Below are 15,448 nucleotides of genomic sequence, written 5' to 3'. Positions count from 1 at the left end.
TGCCAAGGAGCTGGGGCCGAGGTGGGGCAGGTTGAGAAGGCCCAGTCACAGCACAGAAACCGACGCCCTCGACAGAGCTGACAGCCAAAGGAAAGGAAGGGCTCAAGGTGGAGACGAGGGAACAGCCCCAGAGGAGCCCCCAGAGACACAGCAAAGGCACCGAAGGGCCCTACACACCAGGCGCTGCACCACCCACACAGCGCACACACGGGGAACTCACTGCAACAAAACCACCTTTGTGTTCACCAAGGACAGCTGTGTCCATTTAGGGCGCACCCCAGAGACAGCCACAGGGAGGGTCAGGCCACTAAGCCAGATCCCTACCGGGGGAGCCAGGACAGGTCTAGAGCAGAGCACCAGGCAGATGTCTCCAGGATGGACCACACAGATGAGGCAACCTCAGTGTCTGCCATTTTAACCAGAGCGCTGTATCGCAGCCGTGGTCAGTGCTGAGATGTCCATGAACAATAAGGGCTGAAGCCAACAAGAATGTGGAGTGTGTCAGGGAGACAGGGCCCTGGGGAGGCTCTTCAGGAGGTGACCCTGGTGACGGGGCCCTGGGGAGGCTCTTCAGGAGGTGACCCTGGTGACGGGGCCTCAGGGAGGCTCTTCAGGAGGTGACCCTGGTGACAGGGCCCTCGGGAGGCTCTGTGGCTACAGGCACCCTGGCAAGCGGTGGAGGGTGCTCACGGCTAATGACGCAAGTGTGTTGGCAGCCACCTCTCGTTGGCACGGCAGTAACTGCTAGATTTTAAAGAGGTCGTTCTCTAAAGCCCAGTGTTATTATCTGTGAAGAAACTGGCTCACTTGCTTTTAGAAAGCTGTTCTAGGCCGGGCGCAGTTGGCTGAAGCCTGTAATCCCAGCACTTTGGGAGGCCGAGACGGGCAGATCACGAGGTCAGGAGATCGAGACCATCCTGGCTAACATGGTGAAACCCCGTCTCTACTAAAAAATACAAAAAACTAGCCGGGCGAGGTGGCGGGCGCCTGGAGTCCCAGCTACTTGGGAGGCTGAGGCAGGAGAATGGCGTGAACCTGGGAGGCGGAGCTTACAGTGAGCTGAGATCCGGCCACTGCACTCCAGCCTGGGCGACAGAGTGAGACTCTGTCTCAAAAAAAAAAAAAAAAGAAAGCTGTTCTACATACTGGCTTCTCTTTCGAGACCTGCCCTCCAGTGGAGGCTGGAGAAGAGCCCCTTCTCTTTTCCAAGTTTGTGCCCACTGTGAGTCAGGCTCCAGGCCAGGCCAGACCCTCCTACACGCCCCTCGGGCTTATGTGCCCTGGACCTCTTATTTTCCGGGGATGAGACTAAAGGTCAGAGAGGTTGAGGGCCAGATGAGAGGCCTTCTCTCCACCTCCAGCCACCGTGTGGGGTCGGGCGCCCCGTGGTGAAGAGGACAGAGGATGGGCCTCTCAGCTGCGGCAGCTGCAGCACAAGGGAGGTGGGCGGGGCCTCTCAGCTGCCTCAGAAGCAATGGGGAGGTGGGCGGGGCCTCTCAGCTGCAGCAGAAGCAGCAGGAGGTAGGCGGGGCCTCTCAGCTGCAGCAGAAGCAGCAGAAGGGAGGTGGGCGGGGCCTCTGAGCTGCGCAGAAGGGAGGTGGGCGGGGCCTCTGAGCTGCAGCAGAAGCAGCAGAGGGGAGGTGGGCGGGGCCTCTCAGGGGCAGCGGACGGGGGAGGTGGGCGGGGCCTCCCAGCGGCAGCAGAAGCAGAGGGGAGGTGGGTGGGGCCGACCGCTCACAGGGCCCCCTTCCCGGAGAAATTCACACCTGGCTAGGGTTTGAGCCCTGAGCTCCCGGTCAGAGGCCTCAGAGTTCCACACAGCCTCCGAGGGGGCCAGAAAGACCTCAGACAGGAGGAGTCCTGGCAAGAGCAATGAGTGTGGGACCAGCCACTGGTGGCTGCTGTGCTCTGGGCTTTAGCGCTGTGCCTCTGCTGGCCGGGACGTCTGCCCTGCAGGACAGCCCTGCACAGACCAGGAGCCCAACCCCAGGCATCTGGCCTCAGAGATGGGCTCTTCTGTGCTGAGAACGATCATGATATGACCCAAATCCTAAGGGCTTTTCCCTACATTCACTTTTTACACTTTTTTTCCTGTGAATAAAAGGCATATTCATTATATGGGCAGAGGTTGGTAAACATCCATGGTCTCACTGGAGAGCTCCGCTTCACTACACCTGTGAAATACGCATACCTCGTCCTTCCTGTGGGCTCAAGGCCTGCCCCTCATGCCTTCTGCAGCCTGGTGAGTGGCACTCGCCTGCAGTCAGCTGGAATGCACACAGGGCCACAGCAACTCCTAAAAGCCACCGCCGTCCCCAACTGACAGGTGAGGCCCGATGCTGCACACAGGGTCCCGCCTCGAGCCCAGGTCCTTTCCCTCCAAGGCAGCATCCGGATCTGCCCTGGAGACAGTCTTGCACAGGCAAGGCTGTGCACGGCAGCTCGGTGATGACTGCTTCTACCCCAGCACTCTGTGTGGCCAGTGCCACGTCCTCCCCTCCCTGCCTGCTCCAAGGGAGACACTACAGAGGAAGCGACGCAGAGAGGGGAAACACAGACTCTGCAGCAGCCCTCCAGCTGGGCCAATACTCCAAAGTAACCCTCCCAGCCAGCAGCTCTCCAACTGGGCCAGTACTCTGGAGTAACCAAGAGCTGCCACAGTGGCCACATCGTAGCTCAAAGGGCCACGCCCTGCGTCCTGGACCCTGTACCCCGAATGTGTCACCTCACGCAGTGGTGGGAACTGCAGGTGGGTGAAGCGAAGGACCTCAAGATGGGAGATTATCTTGGAGTATCCGCATAGGCTGTACAAAGAGAAGCCGAAGGAGCCCTGACTACGGAGAGAAGAAGGCCGTGTGCCTACAGAAACAGAGCCGGACATGAAGCAGCTGGAGCCAAGGGCACAGGCAGCCTCTAGAAGCTGGAAGACGCAGGAACGGACTTTGTCCTGGAGCCTCCTGTCGGAGCAGCCCCACCATACCCAGCGTCAGCTCCACAAGACTCGTCTCAGAATCCTGGCCTCCAAGCATGTCAGAACAAACTCACAGTATTTTAAACCAAGTGTGTGAGCGTTTGCTGCAGCCCCAGGAGCCCATCCACAGTCTCACTATTCACGGTTTCAGTGACGTGTGGCCCACTGCAGTCTCGCAACAGACGAGCACAGTACCAGAAGGTATTTTGGAGAGAGGAGAGCACTTTCCCATAACTTTATTACAGTACGTGGTTATAACTGTTCTGTTACTGTTAATCTCTTACTGTGCCTGACTTACTGATTCAGCGTTATCATAGGTACGTATGTATAGCAAAAAGCATTGTAGGTACAGGGTTCTGTGCTATCCAGGGTCTCGGCACTGGCGTGTCCCCTGTGGATGGGGCGACTGCACTCCAGGGAAAGGCACCTGGTCTGAAGGCGTGGCCAGAAGCCCTGACCTGGACCAGGGAAAGGCAGCTGGTCTGAGGGTGCGGCCAGGAGCCCTGACCCTGACTCACCTGCTGGGCGCTGAATTCAGGCATCATCACACAGGTGGCTCCCACCCAGAGAGGACAGAGCAGCGCATTGACCACACCATGGACATGGTGCAGCGGAAGCGCGTGGAGGATCACGTCGTCTTTGGTCCATGCCCACTTGTGGACCAGCCCGGTCACCTGCAGGGGACGAGAGCGCAGCTGAGAGCAGGAGCGAGACTGTGGTCCGCAGCAGCACACACAGACCTGGGGCTGAGGGACAGGAGCTCTGGGCCTCCTAGCTGAGGAAGGGGAAGGAGAAGGCTGGCTTTTTGTTGCTCCCCTCTAGCAGTTTCTGCTATGACGAAACCGTAGCAGATCTGCTGGGTCACTCACTTACCCTGGGGACAGAGGACACCACCACACACAGCCAGGGGCTTTAGGGAATTTAGACAGTGGGGGAGTGGCTCTGCAGACACCAGGCAGAGAGAGCTGTGACTCAGCATCGCCATCCCCAGCTCCGCCCCTGCCCAAGCCTGGGACTCAGGGACCCAGTGCCATTCAGGCTGGAATCGACTCCTAGCCCAACCACTGGCTCAGCCGACAGCACTGCCCTCGCAGAGCTCTGCCGATTTCTGAATTACTGTTACCTGCTCAGCCAGGACAGAACCCAGGGCCAGGCTCCTGAGCGCATCCTCAGCTCTTACTGAGAAGCAGTGTGAGGCACGGCCCACTGAATCCACCGTCCAGTCTCACGGAGGACACTGCCTGCTGCCTGCACAGGCTCCAGGGACAAGCACATGTGAGTGCCACTCCCCTCAGCAAGGACAGAGGAGTCCGGAGCCCAACCCTCCCGACAGGCGCGCTGCTTCCAGGAGTGACGGCGCAGGCCACCCGGGGCCTAGCCTGCAGCGTGTTCATGGTGCCTCCGTCAACCCACGACTCCGTGGGGTCCACTTCCTGCCTTCCCCTTCGTGGCTTTCGGCTTTCATTTTTACTTTATTGCTTCAACCGCATAGGAGACTTTAGGACACTATACAAATGACAAGTAAGTGATGTGGCTGGAGAGTTCTGTGAAGATGTGACTGCGGTCACAAGACACAAAAATAACGAGTAAGACACAGGTGTACGTGGGGTCCTGACCAGGTATCCTAACACGTGGCTGGCCTCGGAAAAGCCCCTCAGCATCGCAGGCGGTGAGTGGCCCCTTCTGACCTCACGCCACGTGGTCCTGGCGGGGTCACTCGGCGGCCCCTCAATCCCTCTACACCTGAAGGCTTCGCCCCTGCCTGAGCCATCCTGCGTGGCCAGTGAGGCCAGTGGCCACACCCTGCGGGCCTGTGTCCGTGTATGTCACACGGGTTTGCAGGACGGTGACAACCGTGAACGACTCCACAGAGAAGCAAATGAACAGATGTGCTTCTGGCCGGGAGCCCACCCAGAGTGCCACGCCGTGACCAATGCCATCGTGGCGAGGGGCGGCACTCACCACAGCCCTGATGTTCCGGTGCGTGCTCAGCACGCCCTTGGGCCTCCCCGTGGTCCCACTGGTGTAGATGATCATGGCGCCCTGGTCTCTCCATCCCTGCTCTGGGACCGGGACCTCTGCTGGTTCCTCTACCGCTCCAGTGTAGACGGCTGGCGTGAGTGGCAGCAGCGGGACCCCCAGCTTCCTGACCACCGGGCTCAGGAGCTCCAGGTACTCCTGGCCAGCAAGGACCACAGAGCTCTGGGAGTCGCAGATGACATACTCCAGCTGGGCTGCGGGGTGCTTCCTGTAGAGGGGGACTGCCACACCGCCGCTCATCCACGAGGCCCACTGGGCCACCACGTAGGAGGCGTCGTTAGCGCACAGGAAGGAGACCCTTTCCCCCCGGAGGTCCCCGCCAACACACCCACGGAGTCTGCAGATCTCCTGGGACAGGCGAAGGCTGCGGGAATAAAGCTCCCTGTACGTGTGGCGGCCATGCTGGTCAACCAGGGCGGTTCTGTCCCCAAAGGCCAGGGCGCGGGTGAACACCGGGGCGCTCCTGTCCGCGCGGGCCACTGGGGCTGTGTGCAGAAGGCCACTTCCTCTGTGTCTCGCAGGAGCCAGCCGGCAGGAGGCCGAGGCACAGCCCAGGCACCGGAAGGTGAACATCACATGGGGCAGCATCGCATTGACAGGTGTTCCCGGGAGCCTCCTGGGGTCAACCTGGAGAAAGGCAAGGCACAGCACGTGAGTGCCCAACCGTCCCATCCGAATGTAGCCACGACAGGATCTAAAACACCTCCCAGTACCCAGCCAGGTACGCCTGCTGCACCTTCAGTCATGAGGCAGTGCATCAGACAGGCTGCGTCCAGCCTTCCTCGCCCACGCCACTGGAACGTTCCCTACACGCCCAGCATCTCAGCTTTCTATTTCACTTCACTAGTTTAATGATTCCCAAATCACACAAGATTCTGAATGAAATAAACTAGGTAAGTTTATTTCAAGGAGAAGCATACAAAATTCAATACACTTAAGGTACATCTGAATAATGGGTTTTAGAATCCTGAGCCTGGAAAACCACCCGTGAGAGGAGGAAGTGCAGAGAAGAGCTCAGTACGGCCCCTGCTCACAACAGGCATGGCCTGGAGACCTCGCCCCTGGGGCAGACACTGTCCCTGCTCACAACAGGCATGGCCTGGAGACCTCGCCCCTGGGGCAGACACAGCCCCCGCTCACAACAGGCATGGCCTGGAGACCCGGTCCCCACAGCAGACACTGTCCCTGCTCACAACAGGCATGGCCTGGAGACCCCACCCCCAGGGCAGACACGGTGCTGCCTCTCTCAGACCCTTCCCACACAGGTGCACAGTGGAAATGTGGTGAGGTGCCAGGGTTTTTTTTTTTTTCTTTTTTTGAGACAGGGTTTTGCTGTGTCTCAGGCTGGTGTAGTGATGCAATCATGGCTCACTATAGTCTCGACTTCCTGGGCTCAAGCCATCCTCTACCCTCAGCCTCCCAAGTAGCTGGGCCCACAGGCATGTGATACCACACCCAGCTTTTTTTTTTTTTTCGGTAGAGACAAGGTCTCACTGTGTTGCCCAGCCTGGTCCAAAGTCCTGGGGTTATGGCAGGTGTAAACCACGCTTTTTTCCTTCTTTTCTTTTCTTTCTCTCTCACCATTTTTTCTTTCTCTCTTTCCTATCTATCTGAGATGGAGTCTCACTCTACCTACCTACCTACCTATGATGCAGTCTTGGTCTGTCACCCAGGCTGGAGTGCAATGGCATGATCTGGGCTCACTGCAACCTCTGCCTCCCCGGTTCAAGTGATTCTCCTGCCTCAGCCTCCTGAATAGCTGGGATTATAGGTGCGTGCCACCATGCCTGGTTAATTTTTGTATTGTTAGTAGAAATGAGGGGTTCACCGTGTTGACCAGACTGGTCTCCAACTCCCAACTTCCGGTGATCCACTCACCTCGGCCTCCCAAAGTGTTGAAATTACAGGCGTGAGCCACTGCGCCCAGCCAAGCCAAGCTTTAAACCAGGCAATTCACAGGGCTAGAGAATGTGTTTTAGGTTGAACTATAATTCTCCCCTTTCCCCCAAAAACCTTTACTAAATGACAAATAAATCAGCAGGAAGCGAGGGCTCCCTGGGAGGAGCTGTGCAGGCCCGCCGTCAGCTGGAATTCTTCATTCAGAGAAAGGAGACCAAGAACAAGCCAGGGCACAACGCTACTGATGCGTGAGGGCTGGCCCAACTCTGCAACACGCATTCTGCAGCCAGAGGACACTGCCCACGGGACACCACCCCAGGACGCAGACACAGGCCAGGGGCAGAGCCCCCGCATTCCAGAGTGAGGAGAAGGGGCGGCACTTTCCACGAGGCTCCTGCATCCCTGGCCTTTTATAATCGAAGCTTTGCTCCACTCACGAGGGCATGGGACAATCTGCTTTCTCAGGCTCTTTATGGCCAGCAGAACGGCCACGTTTCCTTCCCAGCGCCGATGCGGCCTGCTGGGGTGAACAACAGTCATGCGCTCTGGTTTCAAGCCCCCAACTTCATAGCTCCTTCAGGTCCTGCGCTGTCCCAACCTCAGCGTCTGAAGTAAGAATAGGCCGGTCTGCCTCCCTTCCTGGGGAAGCACCCCTGGGCACTCCGTGGCCCTCGGACAGCGTCCCAGGCCTGTGGCCCACGTGGAGTCAAGTTGCCCATTTGGTTCTCAGGGACTTTGAACGAGTATTATTTTGACAATGATGCTACCATCTAATACACACATATTAGATTAGGTTTCATCTCAGCATTTTGCCTCAACCACACTCTGTTCAGTAAACAAACAAGGCAACCACTTGTTCACACACAGAAAAGCAAAGGAGGCCAAGTTCAAAGTCACCCAGCTCGAAGTTCACAAGAGCAGCAGGCACAGCTGCTTCAGCAGGTGGAGGGGCACGATGAGGCGAAGGCCTGCACATGCTCATCCTCCTGGGGCGGGCACGAGGACGCGCTGTAACCCGGAAGGCTGGCGAGGACACCTGCCAACGGGCATCTGTGCTGAGCACCCAGGCTGTGTGTCTAACGCTTCTCACGGGCACAACACTCAACACTCAATGGGGGAAGGGAAGCATGTTCATTTCCAAGCTAAAGACAACATTATAAAATAAAACCAAGGGGCAGCAGTGACCCCACGACCCTGTCGCGCCTCCTCCTGCACACCACGCCCCTCTGCGGGATCTGCGCCCACGTTCGGCAGCCTCTGTCTCCAGCACAGCTCGTTCGTTAACTAGCGAGGGGAAAGCTACCGTGTCACCGCCTGCGGTTTGTACTAAACGCTTTTATTCTCTGCTCTTAGTCTGAAACCGTATACAACACTTCGTCGTCACCTAACAAAACAAATCTCATGACAGTGAAAACTGTCAGAACCAAAGTATGTTTTGTGCTTGAGACCCTCAACTACTGCCCTGGGTTTCTGCTTGTTTGATTTGGGTGTCTGCCTTCTCTGCTAGCCTGGGGCTCTTAATGAAGCCCCTGTCCCAGCCAGCAGAGGGATCTCCTGCCTCTGGCCCAGGCCAGAGGAAAACGAGCCATGCAGGGCAGCACAGCTCCATGGGCTGCCTGGACGTCCTGTGTGAGTCTTCTCTGAATTCTACCAAACGGTCAGCCCTGTAGGCCACATCATCTCCTGACGTGAGGCACCCATGTTCTGCCCTCCACATCTGTTCAGAGGCAGGGCCACGGCTGGTCCGCCCACACACCTGCACTCTGCTACCATAGAGAAACCCAGAGAACGTCAAGGAAACAACTGGGCTTGACCAGACACAAGACACAAGATCGGCACGTGGGCTGTGCCAGCCTCAGAAAGCAGCAAACCAGGGCGGCCCCACCACGCTTCCTTCCTCACTTCCAACCAATCCTGCACTGCTTTACAGGTGTGGGGGCACGGAAACAAGGAGAATCCACACACAGAAAACCGACCAGGCACTGGGTGTTCTGGGTCACGGCCCTGAGGCCAGACTTCTGCTGCTGAGAACCACAGGGAGTGTCTGGGTGCGTGGTGCAGGGGACGGTGCTTTCTGGGGTGCCAAGGAGTGGAGCACTAGGGCAGCCGGCGATACTCACGAGTGGATATAGAAGGTGTCTGTCATTGTCTCTAGCTGTTTCTCAATATGACAGAAGCATATGAAAGGGGGATGACGGCTTTCCTCTAACTAAAGCTGCTGCTCAGAAAAGGTTTCTGCAGACCACAAAGAACCGAGTTCCGACAAAGCGAGTTCATGCTTGTGCTGTGCACACGCTGAGCACACGCTGAGCACACACAGCCCCCACTTCGGCATTTTTACAAATTCCTGGGTCACCCTGCAGCGTGAAGCCATGCAAGAGTAAGAGTGGATTCCCCACAAAACCCAGAGGTCAGCAGAGCTGGTGATGCAGACGTGCACAGCTGGGCTGGGCAAACTCAAAGGGCAGGCTGAGAAGAAACTGCTGTTCTCCTGGGCGAAATCCAGAGCCCTGCCTGTGGCTGGGCACTCCTGCCACCAACCCCTGGGAGGTGACAGACGTGACTGGCCCCGTGTGAGACGGTCCCAGCTCCCACAGAGCCCACGTCCTATGAGGAGAGGCCACGGGTAGGAGGGACAGAGCGGGGCATGGTGGGGAAGCTTCCTACGGAGGCTGAGAAGGGCCTGGCCCAGCCAGCATCTACTGGGGGAAGGGGAGAGTCCTGGCACCTACGGCCGCGTTCACTCGGGGTGTCTAGGGCACAGATGCCGGGAAGTGACATTGCTGGGTCATCTTTAATTTTGAGAAATACTGACGAAGTCCCCTCCAACGAGGTGCTGATTTATTCTCCCACCAAGCATGTGGAAAATGGAACCAGCCCCATCAAACCAGCTTTTAAGTCCCTCAGGCTGGAGACCAACAAGCACCCAGTCATCAATTCTTTTCAGCACAGAGGTCGAATCCTCACAGTCACCGGATCAGAGCCCTGCCTTGAACAAGCAGACAGAGTCTACTCAGGGCAGATGGCCATGAGGTCTTCCTGCACACCTCCCGGTCCAGAGGCACCCCAGCTCCCTCAGAGAGAACCCCACCTTTCAATCCCTGGGACCCCTTCTACCGTGGGGCTCCCCATCACCACCAGGAGCACAGTGTTGGAGGGACACTGCCCACCAAACAAATGGAGTTCAGTCAGGGGTCTTCCACCCTCATCAGCCAGCTTCACACCCCTGCTACGCGGCACCCTGATAACCCGAGGTCAGCGGCGTCACCATGTGGCTGGGAAAGGACTCTAGTCAGAAGCTGAGAAAGGTGCATGAGCCAGGACAGCCTCCTAGGTGAAGGCGTGCTGGAACCACTGAACCACTGAACACAGCTGCTCTCCAGCTCTCGGGGAGGGAGGCAGGACCTCTCGGTGTTCTAGCCATCAGGTTCTGAGGTCAGACCACTAAGGCCCTGGGGCTTTTCGGGAACACACATTCAGCGCCAGCGGGATGCATCTTTTCCGTCTTCACCAGAGTGCTGGTTAACAGCAGAGTTTAGAGTTGCCACAGGCTTCGACTTGAATGGCGGCTCTCTTTGTCCTCATTTTCTCACTGGCCTAGCCCTTCACTTCCCACCACTAAGATGGGACAGTAACAAGATCTGCCTCACAGGCTCCATGTGAGAACGTACGAATAGCCTGGCACAGGCCAGGCAGAAAACAAATGGCTGCACCATGCTCAGCAGGATGCTCCCCATGGAGCCTCACAACAAAAATTACTAGATCAGAATGACACTGGCATTCAAATGAAGGGGCTGGTTTCAACATGAATAAAGTGGCACCTGACCTGTTCGCCACCACACCTGGCCCCCCACCCCAGATCTCGTGTTTGAAGTGGATGCCAGCACTTCCTCCTGTGGCTGCTCTGATGAGGCTGTGGGGCAGTGGAGGGTGTGGGGCAGGGGAGGGTGTGGGGCAGGGGAGGCTGTGGGGCAGGGGAGGGTGTGGGGCAGAGGAGGGTGTGGGGCAGGGGAGGGCTGTGCTTGGCCTGCAGGGCAGGATGCGTTTCAGCATCACACCTGTGGTTTGGGGGGTTGTTTTCAAAATTACATTTTTAAGTAGCAGACATTCACACTGCATTCATGAACAGGACATTCAAATCAAAAAAACCAAAAGGGAAAAATACACTTGAAACTCATATCGATTTTAGGAAGAAAAATATTATTTTAAAAATGCCATCTGGAAAGGTGACACAACAATCCCAAGCCCACAGTTTAATCCAGCATTTCTGTCTGCCTTGAGGAGACGGTTCAGAGCCACAGGAGCGAGAGCAAGGGAAGCCTCATCTTATGTCCCCCAACACCTGCGGAAAGCACACAGGCCTGAGCCAGGCTTCACACTACGAAGCTCCCAGGGTCCACCGGGAGTAACACCTGTGCTCCTGGCCCACCACGTGAACCCCTCCTCAACAAGGTCTCAGCCCTGGGCCCTATCACGAAGTCTGTCCTCGCAGGCTGGGAAAGCAACAACTATGCCCCAGACACAATTCGTGTTCCCATCTCTAAACGCGTTCCCTTTCTGGCAAATTCCTAATCATTCTTCCAAGCTCAGTTCAAATATCACCTCTTCTTTTTCAGTTTTATTATTTATTGAGACAGTGTCTTGCTCTGCCACCCACACTGGAGTGCAATGGTACTGTCGTGGGTCACTGCAGCCTCCGATTACTGGGCTCAAGCGATCCTCCTGCCTCAGCCTCCCGAGTAGCTGGAACTGCAGGTGTACACCACCACACCCAGCTAATTTTTACATTTTTTGTAGAGACAGGGTTCTCACCATGTTGCCCAGGCTGGTCTTGAACTCCCGGCCAGAAGTGATCCTCCTGCCTTTGCTGCCCAGAGTGCTGGGATTACAGCCACAAGCCACTGCACCTGGCCTGCCTGGTGGAATTTAGACTTAGGACGGCAACATCAACTCCTGACTGCACCAGGCCTCACCCCTGTAAACCTTCCCTCTCTCCAGGGAATGGGCTGCCTGCAGGGCCTTCCAAATACTTCCCGGCCGCACGTTACCATCGTTCGCTCACGGATCTACCTGCCCTCAGGAGCTAGGCCGGCTCTGAAGCTGTGCCCCACGTGCCCAGCAAGGTGCACACAGCAAACAACTAAAACGGGGAGTACTTCAAGGGTGACTTCTGAGGCCCAGTGAGAAATGGAAGTGAATGTATTCCAGACACAACCGAACACGATTCACTCTGAGAATGCCTGAACACGGACCCCGCCGGCTCCACCGTCTCACCGGGCCCGGCGTCAGCACAGCTTCTCTCCCCCGTCCCCGCGCGGGGGGCCCCGCTCCCCACCGAACACGAGAGGCTCGGTGGCCCGGGAAGGCCGACGCCCGGCCCCAGGCGGCTCGCGGGGAAGCGGCCGCGCCACGGGCCATGGTTCAAGCCCAGCTGCGACCCAGGTGCGGGCGCCGGAGCCCGCGCCCCCCAGAGAGCTCTGCGCCCGGCCGACCCCGCCGCGGTCCCGTGGGCCCCGCCGCCCGCACCTACAAGACAGCCGCGGTCGCGGGGCAAGATCTGCCTCGCCACTGCTTTTCCTCGTCCTCCGCCGCGCGCGCGCCGGAGTCGGGCCGGGTCCCCCCGGGTCGTGACTCGGGCCGGAACCGCTTCCGGCGCCCAACAGCTTCCCCGGCGCGGCGCGTCCGTCGCCCAAGCGCGTCCCCCCGAGCGGCCCAGTGGCGGCGGGTTCCGGGCGCGCGCGTTCCCCTTTCCCGCCTGTCCCGTTGTGGCGGGGTCGGGGCCGCGGGCTTTTCGTGAACCGTGGCCGAGGCAGGCGCCGTGGTCTCCGCCAGCCCCAGGCTGCCCGGATCAGAACGCCGCGCGGGACCGCTCCGAATGCGGATTGCTGGGCCTAGCCCCGTCCTCCCAAAAGGGACTCCCTGGGCTTTGGGGCTGGGGGTCTGCGCGCCGAGCTCCTGCGTTATTATTATTATTATTATTATTATTATTATTTTGAGATGGAGTCTCGCTCTGTCACCCAAGGCTGGAGTGCAGTGGCGTGATCTCGGCTCACCGCAACCTCCGCCTCCCGGGTTCAAGTGATTCTCCTGCCTCAACCTCCCGAGTACCTGGGACTACAGGCGCCCGCCATCATGCCTACCTCCTTTTTGTATTTCTTGGGTGATTTTAAACGGACCGCATTTGAGAATCTCTCCTCGAAGGGACTTGGGAACCAGGACACGGATATGAAGCTAGACTGTTGGAGGGCAGTGGCGGGAAACATTTAAAGCCAGACGCAAAGTCCAGTTGGCTGAAATGTGAGAGTTTTTTTCCCCTAAAATAAATACAAATAACACAAAGACATGTACTGGCAAACAGTAGTACAAATTATCTGCAGAACCGTCCGGGTGTGGTGGCTCACGCCTGTAATCCCAGCACTTTGGGAGGCCAAGGCGGGCAGATCACGAGGTCAGGAGTTCAAGACCAGCCTGACCAACACGGTGAAACCCCGTCTCTACTAAAAAATACAAAAAACTAGCCGGGCAAGGTGGCGGGCGCCTGTAGTCCCAGCTACTCGGGAGGCTGAGGCAGGAGAATGGCGTGAACCTGGGAGGCGGAGCTTGCAGTGAGCTGAGATCCCGCCACTGCACTCCAGCCTGGGCGGCAGAGCAAGACTCCGTCACAAAAAAAAAAAAAAATTAGCTGGGCATGGTGGTGTACGCCTGTGATCCCAGCTGCTCGGGAGGCTGAGGCAGGAGAATGACTTGAACCCAGGAGGCTGAGACTGCACCATTGCACTCCAGCCTGGGCAATAGAGCGAGACTCCATCTCAAAAAAAAAAAAAAAAAAGGAAACCCTGGCTAAGCAGGGATGTCTGCATTTTCCTGTTTCTTTTTCAGACCTTCATGTCCTTGGAGATGCCGTTGGAGCTTCCTGGCAGCGTTGACCAAGTTGCCCCTCCTTCCTGACAACCTTGGCCTCATCGCTCACCTTCTGGGCTCACCCTGCTGCGGGGTAGCCAGAAGAGCCCCAGGGGCAGGTGCCAGCCTTCAGGAGGGGCTGTGCCTTTTCTGTTCCAGAATCAGGGGAGGGTCCTTCCTACCAAGGGTGCCAGTCTTCTTTTCATCCAGCACTCCTGGGATCTCTGAAAATGCTGGAGATTTCAGTGAAGCCCCAGAGGGGCCCCATCCGACCTGAGGCGAGCCCTGGAGTTTGCTGGGGCCGTTTATAGAGGCCCCCGACAATGAGTGTAGCTTATAGAGCTCCCACCCCCACAGTCGTCTTGTCAATGGCTGCACCCTCTTTCAATTTCCAGATGAGGGTCCGAGAGGTACTGTGGTCACAGTGATGAAGGTGGGGCCTGGGATTGCAGCCCAGCAACCACCTGGGCCCAGCCCTGCGATGTGTCCTCAAGGCAGGAGCTGGGCTGGCTGCACGGGGGCCACCTACAGAGTCATTTCTGGCTGCCTTGCCTGGGGTCCGGGGCCTGACTCCGTGAGTGAATGGCGCTGATGGAGGCTCCAGGATGTCCTGCAGGATGTGCAGACACACCGGGGGCAACGTCACTGAGTCCTGGTGCCTCTCTCCTCCTGGAGAACCCCAGGGAAGCCAAGTGATGCCACACAAGGGCAATGTTGAATTTTGTTATTTTTAAACGTAGTTTATTTGCAAGCATGGACGTTATTATTGGTGACAAGTGACTTGGGGATAGTACGTGGGAGCCCCTGTGGGCTCCATCCTCTGTTTCTGCTGTTCCTTGGCCGACAGGAGGCTGGGCTCCCTGTGGGGCCTCCCGGGTTTCCTGGGCCTTCCTCTCTGGGCGCCCAAACCCCAGACAAGTCATTCTGGGCTCCAGTCCTCAATTGCCAACTGGAGCTTTGCTTTGGGGACTGAGTTGGCTGACAGCTTGTCGGGACCTTGGAGACCTGGGCCGTGGGTGTCCCTCCAGGGGCTGGGCTGGGAGTGCAGGCTCCTCAGGATGTCTCCCCTGCTCACAGGCAGCACAAGCAGAGGCCCCAGGGCCATGGTCCACACCTGTGCTTGTGTGTGTGCACATGTCCACACAATCAAATACTCACACACAGACGTGTGCAGACACTCACACACGGATATAGCCAGACACCCCTATTCCACACGTGCACACACTCACACGTCCACATATGACACCACATGCCCACACGCAGACATGCATGAGCACACACAGACACAGTGGACAGACACGTGTGCGCAAGCCACATGCTGACACACACATATACACACACGCACACATTCGCAGGCACAGTGAACGCACACCATGTACCCTTGTATGTCTGTGTTCACACACCTGTGTACACACGAGTACACATGCTCACAATGGGCAAAGCCACACACTAACACATGCAGACACTCACTTGCACTCACGCATCTGCTGACAGTCACACATGCCACATGTACACACGTGTACACACATGCTCATATGGACACACCAACATACATTCACAGACTTGCTCACAGTGCACACTCACATGCATGCACATACACAAGGTATGCCCACACATATATACACCCTCACACAGTCA

General features: G+C 57.5%; 1 protein-coding gene across 12 annotated transcripts in view; it reads right to left on the bottom strand.

The window, feature by feature from the left end:
- ACSF3 (acyl-CoA synthetase family member 3) overlaps positions 1 to 12,594 on the bottom strand; it is a 68,689-nt gene extending 56,095 nt beyond the window's left edge. For 10 of the 12 annotated variants that reach the window (XR_004439083.1, XR_004439084.1, XR_004439085.1 and 7 more), the window contains exons 1-3: positions 12,437 to 12,591; positions 4,934 to 5,638; positions 3,490 to 3,645 (exon numbers count right to left, since the gene is read on the bottom strand). Coding sequence is in view for 5 of the 12 variants with exons in the window: in XM_033219366.1 (XP_033075257.1) it covers positions 3,490 to 3,645; positions 4,934 to 5,599 (822 nt within the window). In the remaining 7 variants the exon portion in view is untranslated. Of the gene's footprint in view, positions 1 to 3,489; positions 3,646 to 4,094; positions 5,639 to 12,436 lie in introns of those variants that run through there. The other 2 variants (XM_033219367.1, XM_033219371.1) reach the window with 2 other exon arrangements.
- Positions 12,595 to 15,448: the final 2,854 nt, after the last annotated feature.

Source organism: Trachypithecus francoisi, unplaced genomic scaffold, assembly GCF_009764315.1.
Source record: "Trachypithecus francoisi isolate TF-2019V2 unplaced genomic scaffold, Tfra_2.0 Lachesis_group10, whole genome shotgun sequence".
Classification (NCBI taxonomy): domain Eukaryota; kingdom Metazoa; phylum Chordata; class Mammalia; order Primates; family Cercopithecidae; genus Trachypithecus; species Trachypithecus francoisi.
This window is presented reverse-complemented; position numbering and strand designations above follow the sequence as displayed.